Genomic DNA, 20654 nt, shown 5'->3' on the forward strand with positions numbered 1-20654 from the left:
ACCATCCGAGGCGCACCTCATTTATACCCCGACTGTCTCGCTTTGTTGTCCCTTCTGAGCAGATCTCTGCCTTTTTATAGACATTTGGAGCGCGCTTAGTTTCAGTTGTGTTCCAGGTAACTCGTCCATGTCAGCCTCAGTCTGGAATCGCAATGTTTTGACAACAGGCTGATCTCAGTTTGTTCTCTTAGAGTTCATTTAAGCACAAAATCTCTGTCTCTGTGGATAAAGTTGAGCTGTAATCGTAGCACTTCTGTTGGTGTTAAAATCCAAGACGAAACGTCTAAATATTAAATAAAGCCCAGCTGCTTTTATTTGCCTCATTTTGTCTTTTTTTTAAACTCTACATTTCCCTTTTCGTATTTTTCGCTGTGCATGTCTGAAACCCTCAGTTTGACCTCGGCTGCGACTCGGAGACCTTGTTGGAGCAGGTTTTCAGATCTTAGAGACCTGTCTTTGTTATCTTGTTTTCTGCTGTTGTGTCTCTGTCGCCATGTTTCTGTCTTCCAGCTGCCTTCATCTAAACACACTGACGTGGTGTGGCCTTTGAAAAGCACAAATATGTCTCTCAGTTTGAGTGAATATTTAGGAACCGAGGCTGAGTTTTGCAGTTTGTTTGCTTTTTGCCTTCAGGTTTGCATTTTTCATTGATTAAAAGAGTTCTGGATCAGGTTAAAATGCCTTTAAACCAGCGGTCCCCAACCTTTTTTTCGCCACGGACCGGTTTATGCCCGACAATATTTTCACGGACCGGCCTTTAAGGTGTCGCGGATAAATACAACAAAATAAAACTAGTACCGGTACCGAAAAAAAGATTTATTCATAACACACGTGAAAAGACCCAGGAAAACCGAGTTAACAATAAAAACGCTAACAAAATAACGCTGAAAACCGATAAAAACCCTGAAAACCATACATTTCACACCTGAGCCTTAACTCTCGTGGCCCGGTACCACACGACTCACGGACCAGTACCGGTCCGAGGCCCGGGGGTTTGGGACCGGTGCTTTAAAGTCCGTAAAGTTAGAGTGGAGTCAGCGTTAAGATTTTTTATTCATTAGGTTAAGGTTCGGGACCTGGTTTCAGCAACTGTTTATAACTTAGTTTAAACTACTCCTTACATAAGCTTTTTGCAATTAAAAGGTAGCTCCTAAATCACTGCCACATTCAGGATCAGTACCAGCACAAGTTTTATTTTGTAAATTTTTGAGTTTATTCTTGTAAATGTACACCTAATTTTCAGAAATTTTCTTTAGAAAATCAAGAATTGGGAAAAATCTTTTAGTTTATAATCTTGTAAAGTGGTGAGAACTTTTTCTTTGCAACTGAATCTGGGAGTTTATTCTTGTAAATATTTGAGCTTTTCCTCATAGATTTACCACTTTATTCAAATAATGTTTGATTTTATTTCTACTTCATAAAAGTTTGCAGTCGTACAATTGTAATAAACAGTTTCTGAAGGTTCATTTTTGTTAATTTATTGCTTTATTCTCATATTTATTTCCTCGTAAATTTACAGGGAAAATGTTTGCCAGTCCAGATTATTCGAAAACCTAGATTACAGATTTTAGGCTAGCTCATTTTAGCCTGCATGTAACCCAATCATGCTCAAAATGTGATTTAATACTAGAACTACAAACACCTTGACCTTTACATAGGAATTCAAACATCAGCCTCACAGAGATTACTTTAAAACTAACTGGTAGGATGGACGTAAACGAAAGTCTGCAGCGTGTTTAGTTTGATGTTAAATACAATCTAGAGTAAGTAAGAAGGAAATAATCCGTTACTCAATCCAATCATTTCATCAATCTGAATCCAGGGAAAGATCTTGGATTCAGTTTCATGGTTTCGTTTAGTTTCTTTCAGGTGAAAGCTGTTGGAGTCTGCAGATTTTATGTTTAAGGGACTGTAGCTTGTATTTATGATAGCTTAAAGCTCTTTAGTTCTTTGTTTTCAGGATCTAAAATCTTTGTTTCTGGTTTAGTTCTAGAGTTCCTGAGGTACAGCCACCTCTTAGAGATCATTTTTCTTGCTTTATTCCTTAAAACTCTGATACTTAGGGTTGTTTAAATAGAGTTCAGATGTTTGAATTATTGAAGAGACGTGGCTTCTTGAGAGTTTTGTGTTGAAAGTGTATCACCAGAAAGCTAAACGACCTTGGCTTCTTCATGTTGAAGGTCGGAACTGAAGGTAAATGTTGAAGTTAAACAATTCCTCTTTATAAAGAGAAACAAAGATGTGTCGTCTCATACATGTTCCCCATCTTTCTGAGGGAGAGCGGAGCGTAAAAATAGAGACAAACGAGTGAAATGAAAGAGAATTAATGAAGGAGATTATTCTGGAGAGAGCCAGGAGTCCTGACGCCTCACTTTGAAGGCCTCCTTCCTTTCTTTCTCTGCACAGAGGGATGGAGTGATGGAGGAGAGTTTTAGTCCCATGACGCTCGCTCTCATTTCCAAGTTTTTCCTCCCTGAGTGATGACGAAGCAGAGGAGCTCTCCATTTCCTTTTCCCATGGTCTTCGTCCATCTGTTTCACTCCATCTGTTGTCTTTTCCCCTTCGTATCTCACCTGTTGTCCTCTTCTTTTCTCCTCCATTTGTTTCAGGTGGAAGAATAACATGTTTTTCTAATCATCCTTCAAATGTGATTGGGTTAAAACATGCAGCACATTTAGCATTTAATCATTTCCCCCTTGTCATCTGGTCCACCCTTTCTTTCTCTTCCTTTCTCATATTTTATCCTATTAACAAAAAAGAGCCATGACACTTTAAAATAAAGCAAAGTCTGCCTGTGTTGCATTTCCACATAATCCAATCTTAGGGTGTTTAACAAGGTCAAAACACACGCTTTTAAAACTTAACCATTATTACATCATATTATTACCATCTAGAGCAGGGCGATATGACCAAAAATATTTATCACGATATGCATTTGAAAATTTGTGATAACGATATAACTGACGATATAATTGACACTAGACAAAATACTTTGCAACTCCACAACTTTATTAGTGTAAAAAAAAACCCCATCAATGTATTTTCACTTAAACAAGCAGGTTTTTTAAGTGCATTAAAGTTATATAAAAAAAATTTACAGTGCAAATGCAAATTCCTTGCTGACAGTTTAACCAAAAGGCATTTCCAGTGGAAATTGGCCGACATATCCTCAGCATAACCATGTATAATATCCACAAAACTTAAAAAGAGGTTATACACACACAGTACTGTAATATTATGTTGAAGCACAGTACGTATCACTCCGCGAGGCTCCTGCCTACGATAGCCGTAATGCTCCGACAATCCATCAAGCGGTGCGGCTTCGTAGCTTAGCAAAGTCGTACTGAAACATTTGACAGACTTTCGAGCGCCGTGTACCACATAAAATCGTTTCGAGGTCAGTAAACACAACCAGAATTCATACAGAAGGCACACGGGATTATAAGGGGCACTGTCGATTTTCAGAAAAATCAAAGGATTGATTTTAAGTGTGCCGTATTTTCCAAAAAACACGGTAATAACGCATGCTCTACCAAAAACAGTGCTTTGTTGTGTATCTGACGGATGAAAGCTAAACCAGTTGCAGCATTTTTACAAACCAATTCTGGTTCATCTGTTTCATTCAACGATCCACTTTCGCTCTTCTCATTCTGCGTCGCCGCCATGTGCCTATGTAAACAAAGGCACTGCGCATGCGCGTTTTACCCAGATTCTATCGCGATATTTCATTGTCTTATCGTTGCCCAACATTACACCGGTATTACCGTGACTGGTATGATATAGCCCAGGCCTATTACCATCATTACATTACCATTACATGTTAAAAAGGCTTTCCTTTTTAAAGTGTGGTCTTGAAATGAGTGAGGTCTTTCATACTCCATAATCTGGAGTACTTTGTAATCAGTAATCAGAATAAGTGATGAACCCATCTCATAATTTTGACAATTTAATCTCAGATTTTTTACTTTACCTCATGATTCTACCTTTATCTGATCATTTTAACTTTCTAATCTCAGAAAGTTTCAGAGTCTTGGAAATCAATAATTTCGACTTGCTATATTAGAAAAAGAACAAAAAAAGTGTCCTGTGGTGGTATAAACCTTTCACTCTGCCTTTAAGTGGGTAAACAATAAATCACTTAGTGGATGTTTGCTTTTATTGAGCGTGAAGCTGTAGTGGAGGAAAGGAGGTGTGTTGGGTTTCTAACTCATGACCTAATTTTGGAGATTCTGCCTTCATGTAGTCGGGCCGTGATGGAGTCGTATCATCCACCCACAGCGAGGCCCTCTGTCTCCCTCTTCCTCTCAGCCTCGTAAATACGACACGTTGACGGATTGATTGAGTTCAGGTGTTCCTCCCACACGCTCCCAGATGCTTTCGCTTCATCTCATCTGGACTTTCCCTCTTCTTGTAGCGCAGATTCGTTCAGTCGACATTTGTGTTTCTGTTTCTGTGACAACCCCTCGGCAGCCTGGAAGCAGACTAAAAATACCAGATCGTAGCTAAGGGCGGTCATCATAAAACACGACAAAGCATCATCGCTGTGCAGATGTTAGTCAGTGGTCTTCTCAGGCGTAAATAAAAGTCCCAAATCAGCTCCAAAGGTAGATCAGTGCAGCCTGAAGCTGTCGTATTTCTTCCTTTAAACCCGGCCTCACCTCCCAGTTCAACCACCAGCTGATGCTTCGTCAGCCGCTAACCATCTCCTCGCTTTGCTGGTGCATCATACTGGGAACCAGCAGAGGGGAACTGGAAGGCTGTGATGGAAAACAGGAAGCAGCTGGGTCAACATCCTGCCTGGCAGGGAGGGAGGGGTCGGCCCCGACACAGGCCGCCGTTTGTTGAGTGGGTGAACAATGTCCCCCTCTGTGTGCCCGCCAACCAATTGAGACGCTCCTCTCTGGATGGTTTCCAGACAGATGAGATGTTGGCAGCGGCAGTTTGGGCTCATTAAAGGGAGGAAAGAGGAGCAGTCAGGATGCTGTGTGGTGGAAAGTCAGTGGTTTTTAAGCTAAAATGAGGAGATTAACCTCCTAAGACCCGAACTCTATCATGGCATGCATTTTCAATTTTTCTTTGCTATTTGGGCTGATTGGGACCTGATGAATGTAAAAACAAAGAATTACCAGATTTTTGCTTTTTACCTAATTTTTGTTTCTGAGAAAAATGAGATCCACATATGAGGACATTAGTTTTAAATTTCATTAGAACAGTGACAGTATGATGTCCTTGTTAGTGGACATCAGGCCCTTGTAGAGAAAAATTAAGTATTTTGGTCTAGACAACCGAAAACGTGCTCTCCACATATGTGGATGCCAGGTCCTAGGAGGTTAAAATTCAGAATTGAGACAAAAATGTAAAAAAGAAACTACATTAAAACATCAGAAACCAGCGGAATCAAAAGAAAATAAATTTATTGAGATATTTATTAGTTTTCTGTCAGTCTTTTTCCTCCATAGGGAGCATCGCACACTGCACGAAAACTGTCAGTGTGAGTCTCAGGTATCAATGCGTTAGAAAACCAGTGTTTCATGGGGCTTTTAGCACTTCCTGTCAGTACTCTGTAGTCTGAGGGTCTGCAGGCTGACACAGATTGCTGCAGATGAATTAGTAAAGAGGGGCTGGAGGCTGTAAGTGGCTCTGGCCCACTGGCCTACTTAATGGCAAGCCCGGGTGTCTCAGAGTCCAGCAGTTTTAAAGAAGCCTGCGGTGGGATGACGGCTACAGAAAACATCTGGACGCCTCACGTTTTCTTTTTTATGAAAGGCGTTCATCAGCAGTTACTGAAATACAGCTTCTTTAATGATAAACTCAGAGGTTAAAGGTCACACATCTCTATGCAGACTGAAGAGATTTAAAGTCCCCATATGTGACCCAGTAAGATTTTATGATTTCAATATATGAAATGACATAATTATGAAATAAAATCAAAATGTTGAGATTGTTCTAGATTACCTGTCAAATGTCAGGATTGAAACGCTCATAAGTTTAAATGTGACTTTAAATATTTTGATTTTATTTGTTGTATTTTATCCAGTAAAGTTTGTTTGAGGCTTTGAAACGTTTTCTATTTACTTGATAACAGAACTTAAAGAACTACAGGTGTAGGTTTAAAGGTGTGTTAGAGTACCTTTACTGTACGGTTTTTAGCTGACTGTAGAAAACAAACAAACCCAGCTCTCTGTAAGAGGCCACATTCTTTCAGTGGGAGGGCCCAGATTTGGTCCACGGGCCTGTGTTTTCTCACTGCTGGTGTTTTGTCCTGTTTAAAGTGTGTGTGTGTTTTTAAAACCACAGAGTGTTTTTGTTAGAGAGCCGTCTGTGCAGTGTGAGTGGAAACGACCTCCCTGATAATACCAACATTATCGCACTCCAATAACACACACACACACACACACACACACACACACACACACACACACACACACACACACAGTGCAAGTGTGTGTGTGGTTTGACATCGTTTGGCCTCCGCCCTCCTCATTTCCCATGACCTCTGACACTCGGCACCTCAGATGGTTGCAGGAGTTAATTTGTGGGGAACCTTTAGAAGAATTTAGAATACAAATATTTTCTCATCTACTGATTTTGTCTTTATTTCCTGATTCTAACATTTGATTGATTGATTGATTCTAAGATCAAAGTGCTTAAAGAACATATAGATTAATGTAAGTTGATCTCCCTCTTAATGGACTTTTTGTCTTATAAGTTTTTATATAGTGTTATTTTTTTGGTTGCTTTTAACCTTTGTATTTTCTCAGCTGTGGTTCTTCATGGTTCTTCTGTACCATGACGGTATTTCTGATCATGTCCTGTTATCGTGTTCAGTCTGCTGTGACTTTTGGCCTGGTGTTGGTCATCTGTCAGCTTTAACAAGCCTCTTCTTCCTCTTTGTCACCCTTGACACCACTGAGGAGGAGCTGATTGGCTGCCTTGTTACTCCATCAGGCATTTTTAATTCCATTTTTTCCCTGAAGGCATCACATGTTCCTCACAGTTTAATAATGTGTGTTTTTTCTTTCTTTGTGTCTTTCAGATGCGTTTGTAAACAGTCAGGAGTGGACGCTGAGTCGGACAGTGCCTGAGCTCAAAGTGGTGAGTTCAGAGCGTTAAAGGGGAGGGGGTCACCTGTCCAAGAGTCAAGCTTCAGCGGGATGGCGTACCGCTACGGAGATCATTTCTTGCCAAAACTTAACAAAAATCCCAACAAACAAAAACTAACTAATTAGATAAATCAACACAAGAATTTCAGAAACATTATGTTTAAGAGATTTATTTTTTAAATGTCGAGATTGAGTTGCTTCCCTGAACAGCAGCCAATGTAAAGGTGCTCTAAGTATTTTATTTTGAAGGTTTAGTTACTTCTAAAAACCCGACCTGGACTTCTGTCTCACGATTCCTGACCTGCAGACTTTAGGACACTACAAGAAGTGAATACACGGAGATAACCAAACAGATGTACAATTTTGATCATTTTAACTTTGAAGATTAAATAAAATAAAATAAAATAAATGATGGATGTTAAAATTGTGAGATTAAAATTTCATAAGTTAAATGTTTTGAGATAAAAGTTTAAAAACATGTTGAAAATGTAATTCAAAAGTAAAAATGATTAGATGAGATTAACTATGAGGTCATGTCAAAATTATGAAAGTAAAATGTGAAAGTTGTGAGATTATAACATCAAAATTCAAACAATACATCACAACCATGAGAAGCAAACTTTAAAAGCAAAATGTCAAAATAAAGTCAAATATTTACGTTAAGTATAAAAACTATAAGACCAAAATATTAAGCTCAGAGATAAAAGTAAAATATTACATTTTATGTTTAAAACGTCAAAAATATGATATAACTTAGGGACTAAAAAAAAAAAAAAAAAGCTTTAATAGCACAATATTAAAATGTAAAGATAAAAGTTAAATATTCACATAATGTATAAATATTTTAAGAGTAAAATATCAATATTATCATTTAACTAAAATTTCAGTTGAGATTATTATGGGCCTAACAAATAAAAAATTGCGAGTAACTATGATTCATATTTCATTTCTGCTGAAGCATTTGTTTGTCCACTCACAGAAACAGTAACAGCTCCATGTGCTTGAATTATATCATCTTCACCAGCAACACTAGAAAACTTTTAAAACCAGTATGAGTTCCTGTTGATGGAGTGATTACAGTCTGCTGAATGTTTTAGGAGATGCTAACTTCCCTTCTGTCTCCCCTTCAGGGCATTGTGGGTAATCTGGCTAGTGGTAAGTCAGCGCTGGTCCACAGATACCTGACGGGAACGTATGTCCAGGAGGAGTCACCAGAGGGTAAGAACATCATAGCATGTCTGTTTTTGTTTGGCTGGACCAGCTATTTCTTCTTCTTCTTCTAATAAAATGGCAGAGCAGTCGTCCGCCTTCTCAGACCGAATCACTCTAAAACACAGAGGAGAAAATAATGAGCGGATTAAACGTCATTTAACGACCTCCTTACAGCACAGGCCTAACCAGCAGAGCGAAAAAAGCTCCTCAGTCAGGCTCAGAAGCTCTCCAAGTCGCATTAAAAAGAGATTTCACTCCACTTTTGGGAGAAAGCTGAAGTGTTTTTTTGGGTTCAAATAAACATTTGTAGAGTTTGACATGGAGCTGAATCACCGCAGGAGGCTTTAAATGATCAGATCTGCAGGTTTAATGCCGATCTGTCAGCCTGTTAGAGGGAAAATATATCAATATAAGCAATGAGTGACTGAAAATGAATACTGAGTGAGATGAAAACAGCAGAAAGTGACATTAAAAAGTCAAACTTTTATTAGATATTTGTTCTACTTACTGAAAAACCAACAAGTTTGACCTCTTCGGGGCGTGAGCATGGATTTAAAAAGTGAAGAAGAAGTGATTTAAGCATAACATCGCGCTCAGCTGCTTAATATCTGAGAAACAGTGAAGACCCGAAAGGTTAAACTTCTCTGCTGGCTGACCCAGAATCACTTATGAAACTTTAAAGATGACTTTCTGTCTCAGGGAAAAGATGAAGCCCTACTTTCTTCCGGTGTCTCAGCTCACACGCCCTGCAGGGACGGCCATATTCCTCATGTAATATTAAAGCTGCCCACACACACACTGTTACTGTACAGGACGGCAGGGTCCTCAGGCACAGACCCACTTTACTAAACCTGCTTTAATATTTCAGCACATGAGCTGTTTCCTCTCAGGGATCCTGCACGCACAGCCAAGGCACTTTCTGCTCACTTTCCTTTATCAATCACACCGACAGACGCTGCAGCGCTTTTACTTTTCATTCATTCATCCTTTTACTGTCCAGAGAGGTGGTGCACCGAACTCACAGTTCAAACCACTGGTGAGGAGCTTTAAGCTCGAGTTTAGTTGTTTAGTTGAAGCAAAAACGCTTCTTTATTCCCTCAGAAAAAAAAACAAAAAAACTGCATCTTTCTGATAACTAACAGGGGCGATACCTCTGCCTGTATAAAGAAATCAATGGCATTGTATGGAGGACCAAACTTGCCAAAATAAGCAAGCCAATAACACAAATTATGCCATTAAATGCACCTATAAAAATATTAAAAATGATTGCCGTCTTTCACATGAGACATAAATGGGTTTTTTTCTTATGTATTATTTTTTTCTGTTTTCCATTTTTGTTTATTTATCTGTCTTTATTTATACATAAGTACGTCATTACGTTTAGAACTTTTAAATTCAACTTGCAGCTGCATTTATGTTTACTCATTTTTATATTTATTTTGCAAGTTATTTATTTTTATCATCAGTGTTTTTTATTTCTTTTTTAATTTTGGCAGTTTTTGTCCTTCGTGCATAACTAAAAATATATATTTATGAAGCCTGACACCAAGTTTTAAAAAGTTTTTAAAAGAGCTAAAAGAAGAATATGCAAAGGATGAAAATCCAATAGTTAAATCAAAATCAAAAGTTTATAACAGCTTCAAATCAAGTCTGAAAACAGTCTAAAACTAGTAAATATATAAATAAAAAGTCCAAAATAAACTCTAAATAACCCAGACCAGGTCCATAAAGTCCCCAAACAAACACAAAAGAATTTAAAACAAGATCTTTTATTATTTCATTTCTTCTTTGTTACTTTTACCTACCATGATTGCCTGAACGTTTTATTGTTGTAAATGTTTTTTGGGTTTTTTGTTCTTAATCTTTTCACTGTACATTTTAGTCCAAAACCATTTTCCAAAATTAACAAAAAATGCCAAAAATCAGGTCAAAACCACAATCCAAACACAAGTCTACAATTAGGCCCAAATTTGTTGACATCAATTTGTATATCAAATATCAAAATATCAATATCAAATTACTCTAAAAACATCTAAAATGATGACCAAACTCCAAGTCTGAAATCAGTTCTTACATGGTCCAATTTAATGAACCCAAAATAAGTCCCAAACACCCCAAAACAAAGTCTAAAAGCAGTCAAAAATCAGTCTAATATATTTCAATAAATATTTTCAAAACTCGTGTCTATGCTCAGTAACGTTAACATATTTTTAAAGAAAGTTTTATTTTCTTCACTATTTCCTTGTTTTGGTTTTAGTTGCGTTAGTGCTCAATACCCTTCTTTTCGCTGTCCTTTCACGTTAAAAGCTTTAAGTTGGCTGACCAGATGAAACTCTCTTACTTTAAAACCTCTGCAGAACGTTTTGAATTTTTCAGTCTAATTAAAAATGCTGTGAGCTGCTGAGCAATGCACATAGCTGCAGCCAGAAGTCTTCAGACTGAAGAGAGTCAAAGAAGTACTTTGGCTACTTTTGAGGGTCCGCTGTGGAGCTGCAGCTAATTACCCCCTGCCGACCTCTTTGTGTATTTAAAGCCTTGAAAACCATCAAACATGGTTTATTTGGGAAGAAACCTTTGCTGCTTTTGTTATGTTGTTATGTGGGGACCCACCCCGAAATCAGCCCGCAGGCCAATTTTAGCTGCTGGTCCCTCTGCGGAGAGACTTCGAAGTGTGGGAGGCAGGAAGAGGAGGAGGTTTATTTTTTTAATTTAATACGCCTGCAGAGAGGTCGATCAAAGGTCAGCTGATAAGAGGGGACCCCAGGGACTACATTAAAGCAAAAAAAAGAAAAAAACTACAAGCAGAGCAAAGACAGCTGGGAGAGAGTTGGTGGCGATGGGGAATCCCAGAGCAGATAACTTCAAGCTAAAACATGAGAAAGTCTTCCACGGTGGTGACGTTCTCCTCAGTGTCGTGCTGCTAAATGCCCGGCGGCCTCCCGCCTTAATTACACCGCAGCGCTGCCAAAAGCAACACGACACGGCTTTTCGAGCAGGTCCACATACCACATTCAAACAACGGCTCCCTCTTATCTTTTATCGAATTACTTGGCATCACTGCCCGTCGAGGAAGCGGCGATTCAGGTCCAATTAAATTAAAAAAAGCAGATAAAAAGCTTTTCTGAAATTGTTGCATAACCACAGAGAAATAAAAGCAGCCCATGGGGGAAAGCTGTTTTGAAATTCCTCGGATCTAAAAATACGCCGGCTGCCTGGATTCCCATGGCGATTGATTGGGAGCGGAGTTGGTGGCTTGCGAGCGGCGAGGCGACCGCAGCGCCACGAAGCCACCGACCAGAACTATTCTGAGGCTGCAGGCTGGAGCCTCGCTGCTGCAGAGGGAAAAAAAGCTTCATCGCTGACTCAAAAACATGCAGGTTGCCCAGATTTACCTCTGTGGTGCGTTTAAGGACTGTCAGAAATGCCCAGATTTATTTCTATTTCTAATGACTCTGACACTTTGCAGAGAGTGAAATCCTGCAGAAGCAGCACTGATAGTTTGAGAAAAAGTCAGACTGAGACTGTTTGTACAGCAGCACATGGGATCCATTACAACAGGGAGAGAGAGGGGAGCTATGGTTGGGAAATCACCCACAGCCACCAAACTAATGCTGCTGACTGTGGTTTGAGGAGCTGCCGCTCTCACAAGCAGCCAAACATCATTCACAGATTCTATTGTTCTCGTGGCTTTAACGGAAAAAGAAACGCTGGGAGGCATCAACAAAGTCTCCAGTCCAATCTTTCCAGAACAGTCATTAAGTTTTATTTTATTACTCTATTATTATTTTTGTCAGGTTTACACAGACATGTGGAGAGGCAAGCTTTGGTTCAGTCTGTGATTTGTCAGAAAAGAAGGTGACACATTATTATTTATTCTTCAGTGATCGTACCAGAAGGAGCAGGAGTACAGCTCTGAACATCCAGTCATGAAACACAATCTGCAGCTACAAGAAGTCAACAGAGTCTCAGCATCAAGGAGTCATAGAAGACATACGTGTATTTAAAAACCTCAGATTTAATCCTGCCCATAAAAACTTTTCTCTTGCCACAAGGGGTCACCACAGTGGGTCGCTCTGCATGTTTAATTTGGCAGATTGTTATGCTGGGCAACTTTCCTGGCGCAATCTCAAATGGGATTAGTGTCTCCGGCTGGAATCTAAGCAGTGACAGGTGAGTATGGTGGCCACCACACAAGGCAAAGATTAAATCACCTCCCAAAATGTCCAAATCTGAACCTAAAAAATTTACAAGAAGTCCTAAACATATTCCAAAATTGAATCCAAAACTTACTAAGTCCCGAATTAAGTTTAAGTCAAACCAAAACCCAGTTCAGAATCATCCAAACCCCTAAAGAGTTAAAAATCAGTCTTGACTCAAGTCCCGAGGTTAAACACCACAAAAGTAAGTCCAAAAACCAGATCACTAAATCAGAATCCCAAACTGAAAAATGTCCAAAATTTACAACAAAACAAAGTCAAAGTCAATTTAAAACAGTCTAAAATGATTCCGATCAAGTTCCTAAAGAGTCCAAAATCAAAGTCTTGAATAAAGTCCCGTAGTAACTGAAACAGCCCAAATCTAAATCTCCAGTAAGTCTAAAACGATTCAAAACCAGATGACTGTAAGTCACAAATCAAGTTCAAATGCTGCAAAGCCACCTCCCAGAAAATTTCAAATCCAAGTCCAAGTTTTAAAGGGCCTCAAACTAATTTTAATAATAATTTCAACCCACAGTCCAAAATCAAAGTCTTAAATCAAGTTCCAAATAACTCAAACTGCACAAAACTAAGTCCCCAGTAAGTCTAAAACAGTTCAAACACAGACCCAAATCAGAGGACTAAAGTCCAAAATCTTCCAAACCATGTCCCCGAATAGTCCATAATCAAAATGTAGAATGAAGTCGGTTTTTAAATGAGTCTAAAAGCAGCTTAAAGTCAAGCCAGAAAAAGCTTTTTTTTAAAAACCATAAATAAATAAAAATCTACTCCCCAAAACACCAAAACCACAACTCAGAAAGTCAAACTTTCTAAATACAGTCAAGTTCAAACAACTGAAAACTAAGTAAACTGTAAATCTGAAACGATCCAAATGCAATTCAAAACATTTAGGAAAAAACATAAAGAAAAAACTCTGAAATGGTCCCAAAACATAGTTGATAATGAAAACAGTCTAAGGTTGATTTCCTGCTGCCATTAAGTATCTTTAGTGTAATGCTGGGGCGGGGCAGCATGTTAAAGCTTTGTACTCCGCTGGCTCTTCCAGATCATTACTCATACAGAGAAAACATGTTCAGCATTTTACAGAATGGCAAAGAAATCCAAACGTCTTCGTTCAGCTCCAAGTTTGCTGAAAGTGATTAATGTGACCTCAGCAATGTCTAATGACTCAGCGTCTTTGTATAAATCTGCTGTAACGAGGTGGTGACAGTGACTTAAATGAACCCAAACTCATGAAGGAAAGCGGTCCTTCCTCTCACCTCTGTCCTCCTCTTCCTCTCTGAGCTTTTCTCGTGTTTACGTGTTTGTTTATTCACTGCTTTGAACTCCAGCTGACTGCAAATGAAACTGTGTACTGTTCTTTACTGCTCTTTCTACTTCTTCTTCTCTCTCGTGTCCTCCCTTTGAACCTCTCTCAAACACCTTCCTCGCTGTCTCCTGATTGGACTGTGCATGCATTAACTGTGGCTGTTGTTTTGCTTTTTGTTTCCTCTCTTTCTTCCTTCGGGGCTGATCTTGTACAATAGCTGACGTGGATGCAGGTAACTATCCTTCCTCTCTCCTTCACCTGTCCATCCCTCTATCCTTTGATCCATCGCCTCATTGGTTCAGACAGCAGCACGTTGAGATCAGCTCGGGTTCAGCACCGCGTCTCATCTCCGCGTCATCAAACAACCGCCAAACATCACGCTGCACGTCTCCAGGGATTTAACTGCTTCATCTTTCATTTTTGTTTTTTGTTTTTTTACATGTTTGTACAAATAATTTCATCAAGTCAGATTTGAAACATCTGGATTATTTAATGCTTCCAGCTGCTGAACCTGAAGCTGAACTCGATTGGCTGCTGCGACTGAATGTGTAGCTCCGCCCCCTCATTATCTAATCATATTTTTCTCGTCTCCATCCTCATCATGTTCACCTGCTTCACTGATTTTCTTCCATCTTGATCAAAAAAGGTGAACGATCTTAGATTAATTTCAGATCACTAGTGAACCATTTTTCATGTTTAGTAATAAATCAGTGTTCACTTTCCTTTTTCTGCCTGTTTAAACTCCAAAGGATGAACTTATGACTTTTTATTTGTAGAATCAATAAGTGATTCTATTAACCGATTAAAGAGAAAATCGTAACACTGGAGACTTGTCTTTAAGTGCATGTGTGGATCAGTCAGCTGTGTTTATGATCCTGTTTCGTACGTTTGTTCCTATAATGGTGTAGAAGTAAGATGACTAGATGGCTGTATTGATCAGTGAAGACATTAGTTACATGTTAAAGGTATTAATCAGTTTATCAAGCTGGACTCATCGCAGAATGACCACAAACACACACTGTAAATAAAAGATCAACATCCACTGTCATAAGTTGTGTTGATGCACTCCTCAGAAGCTTTGAGGGCTTTTATCGTGAAAGGCAGTGGTTGCAGGAAGCCCCTCTCACAAAAATCAGCTCCTCTTGACACAAATATTTAACGTCAGGGTAAAGAAAGGGCAAGTGATGGAAACATGTCCACTTCCTGTGCTCGCCGCTCTCTAAACATCTAGTGTGTCATTACTGCAGCTGCGCTAGCTCGGCCACGCCATCCCAAGATCAGCTGATCCAGCTGAGAGAGAGAGAGAGCCCGAAATAACACCGGCGACTTCCTGTAAATGCTGAGGAAGAGACGCTCGTTCCCACAGTGACTTGCCACACTGCTGTTTATATTTGTGTCAGAGTGGAGTTTCTTAAAGCAGCAGCAAGCCCGGAGATGAACGGTCAGAGCACAACAAAATGCACGAGTTCAGGGTAGAAAGAGGCAGAAGCTGTCGGATCATCAGTGCTCCTGATGAGATGTTCCAGGTCCTCAGTCATCTGCAGGCACCTGTTACAGCAGAACATCAGGTGGGAGCAGGAAGTTCCTCCTTCTGCCCCCCCTGGACTTCTGACCCTGTTTGAAGCTGGTTTTTAGAGCAGTGTAAGGCACTGAGAGGCTTCCGTATTGCTTAAATGTGGTCACAGCCACAGACTGTACATAAAAGATGGCTTACCCCGTTTTGTGTTTTTTTTTAACCCTTAGTGTTTTTCGCTCTCAGCTGCTGGTTATCTCCCTCATTCCCCCATATGTATTAGTTTACTTTCCTGTCCAATCACCTCCCTCCTGTGTAGCGTTCATCATCTCACACTCGATCAGCCCGATCGATCGATGATCGGCTCCACCTCCCCGTAGATCAGACCTCCTCCCACCGCTGGCATTGCTGTTAGTAACCTGTGTGTCTTTTCTGCAGGCGGGCGCTTTAAGAAGGAGATTGTAGTGGACGGTCAGAGTCACCTGCTGCTCATCAGAGATGAAGGAGGCCCCCCGGAGGCACAGGTGGGTACTGTGAGAACACTGTGAGCCCAGAGAGCCCGGCATTTTTGTTAGGCTGATATTTGTGAGAAATAATGATTTTATGCTTTAAATAAAGTTTGGATTTACAACCTTGTTTGTGTGTGTATGCGTGTGTGTGTGCAGTTTGCGTTATGGGTGGACGCAGTCATCTTTGTCTTCAGTCTGGAGGACGAGATCAGCTTTCAGACTGTTTATCACTACTTCAGCCGCCTCGCCAACTACAGGAACACCGCTGACCTGCCGCTGGTGCTTGTCGGCACACAAGGTACGACACACACACACACACACACACACACACACACACACACACACACACACACACACACACACACTAGCCTCTGTATAAACACCAAATCTTTGTATTGTTTGTTTAAAACTCTACTTGTTGGGGTTTATTTTTAGTCCCTAGCAGGAAGCTCTCTCTTTCTCTCTGGACAGTCTGCTTTTCTAGAGCTTTGCTACCACCTAGTGGTGCACAATCCTAATTGCAGCTGTAAACTTGACTTCATTGCCTCTGATTAGCATTTTGTGGCTGCTGTTAATTTTAAGTTTATTCCTCCTTTTCTTTATTTGTATTTTATGCACTCATAAAAGTATTAGAAAAAATGTCTGCCCTGCAAACTGCCGTTATTCTACATAGATCCAGATATAGGAACCATAAAACTGAGAAGACACAGCAGGAAAACATCAGTAGATTTGTAGAGTGTTTAGGCTGAACGCTGGCCGATCCGCGCATCAAAGGACATGAATAATTCTTTGTCGTTACAGTTTTGTCTTTATTATCAGTCTGAACTGAAAGTTATTCCTCTGTTTGGACATTTTAAGGCAGCATTTTCATTTGTTTTACTCTTAATGGATCAGTTAATCCAATAAAGTAATGATCTGATTAATAAACAGTTGAGTCAAAGCTCACCATGGTAACTGATGCTGCTCCTGACCTGGTGATTTTATGTTTGGGTTTAAAATCATCTGGAAGCAGCACATTTTTATTTACAGCATGATTTTAATAAACTTGATAAAGGTTCTCTGCTGGAAGAATGTGTTTTAACTAGAGATGGCACGATACCGATTCCGATATCATAAATTTGGATATCTGCCGATACCGATATGAATCCGATATAGCGCATTTTGTAATCAATAAAACTGTTTTTTTTTTTAATAAATATCTTGCTGCATTTTGTATAAGTTCATACTCAAGTTTTAAAAAACAAGAGACTGAAGCTATTCTCTTATACCTGTATGCAAAAAATACACTGCACCCAAACCATTTTATAGTTCAGCAACACTGATCAATCTAATGAATTTAAACCTACACCATCTTCCCTATTCTGGTATTTTAAAGAGTACTTACCTACCTAACTAATAGGGTTGCCAACTCCCAGCAAAAATATTAGGGAACCGCCCTTAATCAATGTAATCAACTTTAATTTAATGCATGTGTAAAACAAATGCACAGAAATCAATTATTTTTCTACAATATTTAAATAGATTCAACATCTTTCTTCAACAGAATTACAGACTGCACAGATGGTACCTTCCCAAAGGAAAAAGTACTACAGCTTACTAGGGTATATTAGACTTATTAGTTACTATATGCAATAATGGATTTCTATACATTTAATCAGATGACCACTTTTGTTGTAAGATTCAGATAATTATTTATTCAAAGTTTTTAAATGACATAACAAAGAAAAATATTTCTTTGTGCCCCCCTCTCCCTGTTAATGCCCAACCTGGCCCCCGACAAAACTTTGCTAGACCCACCCCTGCACAGTTACCAGCTGTCAGCTACATAAAAAAAAGGATCCTGGTGTTATTTGTCTCTCAGAAACAGTTCATAACTTCCCTTCAACACATTCATGTCACCTAAAAGGTAAACCTGTTTCTCCATCACCTGTTCAGCTCTGATGATTCAGTAAGGACATCTCCTGGTTTCATCTTCATGTTTCCCTCTCACTACATATCCAAACCGATATCATCACCAGCAGCTTTTACAGCTGTGGCTCCAGCAAACCTCAGCTGATACTAGAAAGTAACATTAAATACATTCTAACAACAGCTCATCAAGCTTAAACGTGTTGCTGTTGTTTATCCGCTGGTCTCCTCTTTCTAGCGCAAAGTGGGCAATAAACAAACAAGAAAGACGGGACTTGCGGCAGAAAAGCCGATCAGCTGATCATTGATCAATTTCATGTTTGAAGTAATAACAGGAGAGGGAGGGGGAGTGAATGAGAGAAGTAGATGCAACTGCGCAGCAAAGACAGAATAACTCCAGCTTTTTGTCTACTTTTTAATTCTAGCTGAAGTACGGGACAAATCGCTTCCTTTTCACCTCAATATGGAACTCCGATGGCCAGTCCAGCTGTGGCTCAATATGTCAGTTGTTAAGCTTAACGTGGAAATACTATGCAAACATTCAGGGATGAACTTACACACTTGCTTTACTTCTCTGGGATAGTTTTCGCCGAGATGAAATGCCGCAGTTAGGAAGCATGTAGCAGCTCCAAATGCTCCAACAGACCACCGACAGGTCTCGCAGACAACAGCCGCTCTATCACGTGACACATACTGCTCCGAGCTGGGTTACGCCAAGTAGCGTGTTTTGTGAGGTGATTTTGTGATACTTCGGATCGGATTACATTTTTTATTTCTCTCCGATATCTGATCCAGTAATTTAGGTCAGTATCGGACCGATACCAATACGTAATATCGGATCGGTCCATCTCTAGTTTTAACATGTCTGATTGGTGTAGGGGCACTCAGGGATGATTTTCTGAGGAAGAGAGCCTGAAGCAGGTAGCAAAGAAAGATGAAAACCACCATCATGATACCTGTTATCTCCTGCTGGGGTTTTAGGTTTTGTTGAGTCAGCCAAAAAACAATGAAAGCCTAGCTGTGTTGACGACTCTTGACTCTTGAAGCAGAGTCCTGCTGTGCTGTTACTGAGCTGAAATCTTGTATGTATTAATGTATTTACAGTCTCACTGAGTTTGTCCCTGTAAGCTGCAGGCGGAGAGAAACACCAGAGAGCACAAATATTCTCCACAAACGAGCAACAATAAAGACCCAGTGTTTGTGTAATCACTGAAATCCTCTCAGGACGCCGCTTCCACATTCTCATATTCATTTCCAGCCGCAGTTAAAGTTACCTGTATAACATCTGCCTGCCTCTGTCATCCTTTTTTCCTGGTGTTCACCTGAAAAAAACAACATGAACCCATGTTGAGTTTAACAGCCAGCACATCTAAGAGTTGGTTCTACATTCTTTAGCAGATAGGTTAAATAAAACAGGGGCAGGCACAGTGATAACAGGAGCAATTACTTTGACACATGTGGTCCCTCAAACATTAAAACAGGAGGAAACGTCTTTAAACACAGGACAGGTTCTTCATGTCACCTCCAGTGACATCTGAGTCATTTTAAAGTAATTCTAAGTATGCCTCAGTGTTGTACATGGAGGCGTTCATTCCTTTAAGTGAAATACACTCGTATAAATAATTACAAATATTATTAATAGATGTTATTTGGCAGATTTTTGCATGAGCCGGTCCTCTCTAGAGCTGTTGTTACTACCTATTTTGTTGCACTTGGAAGTAGCTTAATCCAAACGTGCTTATTACTCTCATAACCAGCAGATAGCGCCAGAGTACTGCTGAAGTTTTCCTCGTTAAAGTCTGGGCTCTTGTTTCTTTTCACCTTGATGAGCCACAGCGCTGATGTGGAGGCGTTCCTTCTGAATCTACAGGCCAGAAATCTAATAAAATACATGACTGAGTCAGTCTTAGGGCTTTTATTATATTTATGACACCTTATATACCTACATTAGGGTAAACGCCTGAATAAAAATAGATTGGTGCCTTTGAGTTTCTTTCTTTTACTCTAAAATGTGGATTTAAAGTTAGACTCAAGCTCTTTCTTTGTCATTTCCCTCTCAGACGCCATCAGCTCGACCAACCCGAGGGTGATCGACGATACCCGGGCCAGGAAGCTCTCCAACGACCTCAAACGATGCACCTACTATGAAACCTGCGCCACCTACGGCCTCAACGTGGAGCGAGTCTTCCAGGATGGTAAGCAGCCATCCGTCAGGGAAAAGTGTCCAACACGACCGGGAAACCAGAGTCCAGTCCTCTGGGAAGGTGACATTCCTCCCCGGCACACTCCCTCCTCCTCCTCCGACGTCCCGGCCGGAGCCATTCGAACGCTCTTAATCACACATCAATTAAGACTTAAATGGACCCGCTCAGCTATTTAGCTCAAACCGAACAGCAATTAAGTTTTATCATAGCGGGGGGAGGAAGGTGGGGGGCTACAAAAAGAGACGATTCCCCAACGGGATTAATAAAAGAATCAGACATTACAGCGGGAGGAAGGACAAAGAGGAGGAGCAGGAGAGTGTCCGGAGCCGTCAAGGTCCTGACTGACCCAGACACTGCATGCACATCTGCATTAAATGAGTGAATAAATATGTGATCTGATCTGTGTCTAAGTCACAGTGACACAAAGACACAGTGTGTTTAGGTAGGTAACTGACAAACAGTTTAACAACCTTTACTGAACAAGAGCAACCTGTGATTTCTGAGGGTGGATTTCCTCTGTTTAAAGTCATTCTGTGGTGTAGTTACTGGGAAGAAGCCATAAAAAGTGACGTATCTTTAGTTAAGTCCCAATTAGAAGCCTCAAACCATGATGTGACCTCAATGTAACTGAGCTTTAGGTTTGTGAAGTATATCCCCTGATGTTTGGCGTCTTCCTTGG

At 40.1% G+C, this 20654-nt stretch overlaps 1 protein-coding gene across 6 annotated transcripts in view; it reads left to right on the forward strand.

The window, feature by feature from the left end:
* agap1 (ArfGAP with GTPase domain, ankyrin repeat and PH domain 1) overlaps window positions 1-20654 on the forward strand; it is a 178730-nt gene that overhangs the window by 74362 nt on the left and 83714 nt on the right. For 4 of the 6 annotated variants that reach the window (XM_084920940.1, XM_084920942.1, XM_084920937.1 and 1 more), the window contains 6 exons: window positions 7037-7095; window positions 8234-8321; window positions 14059-14073; window positions 15793-15878; window positions 16020-16161; window positions 19832-19966. In XM_084920940.1, coding sequence (XP_084777066.1) covers window positions 7037-7095; window positions 8234-8321; window positions 14059-14073; window positions 15793-15878; window positions 16020-16161; window positions 19832-19966 — 525 coding nt within the window. The remainder of the gene's footprint in view (window positions 1-7036; window positions 7096-8233; window positions 8322-14058; window positions 14074-15792; window positions 15879-16019; window positions 16162-19831; window positions 19967-20654) is intronic. The other 2 variants (XM_084920941.1, XM_084920939.1) reach the window with 1 other exon arrangement.

This window comes from Perissodus microlepis, chromosome 23, assembly GCF_051167445.1.
Source record: "Perissodus microlepis isolate ML-2025 ecotype Zambia chromosome 23, ASM5116744v1, whole genome shotgun sequence".
In the NCBI taxonomy this organism is placed as follows: Eukaryota; Metazoa; Chordata; class Actinopteri; order Cichliformes; family Cichlidae; genus Perissodus; species Perissodus microlepis.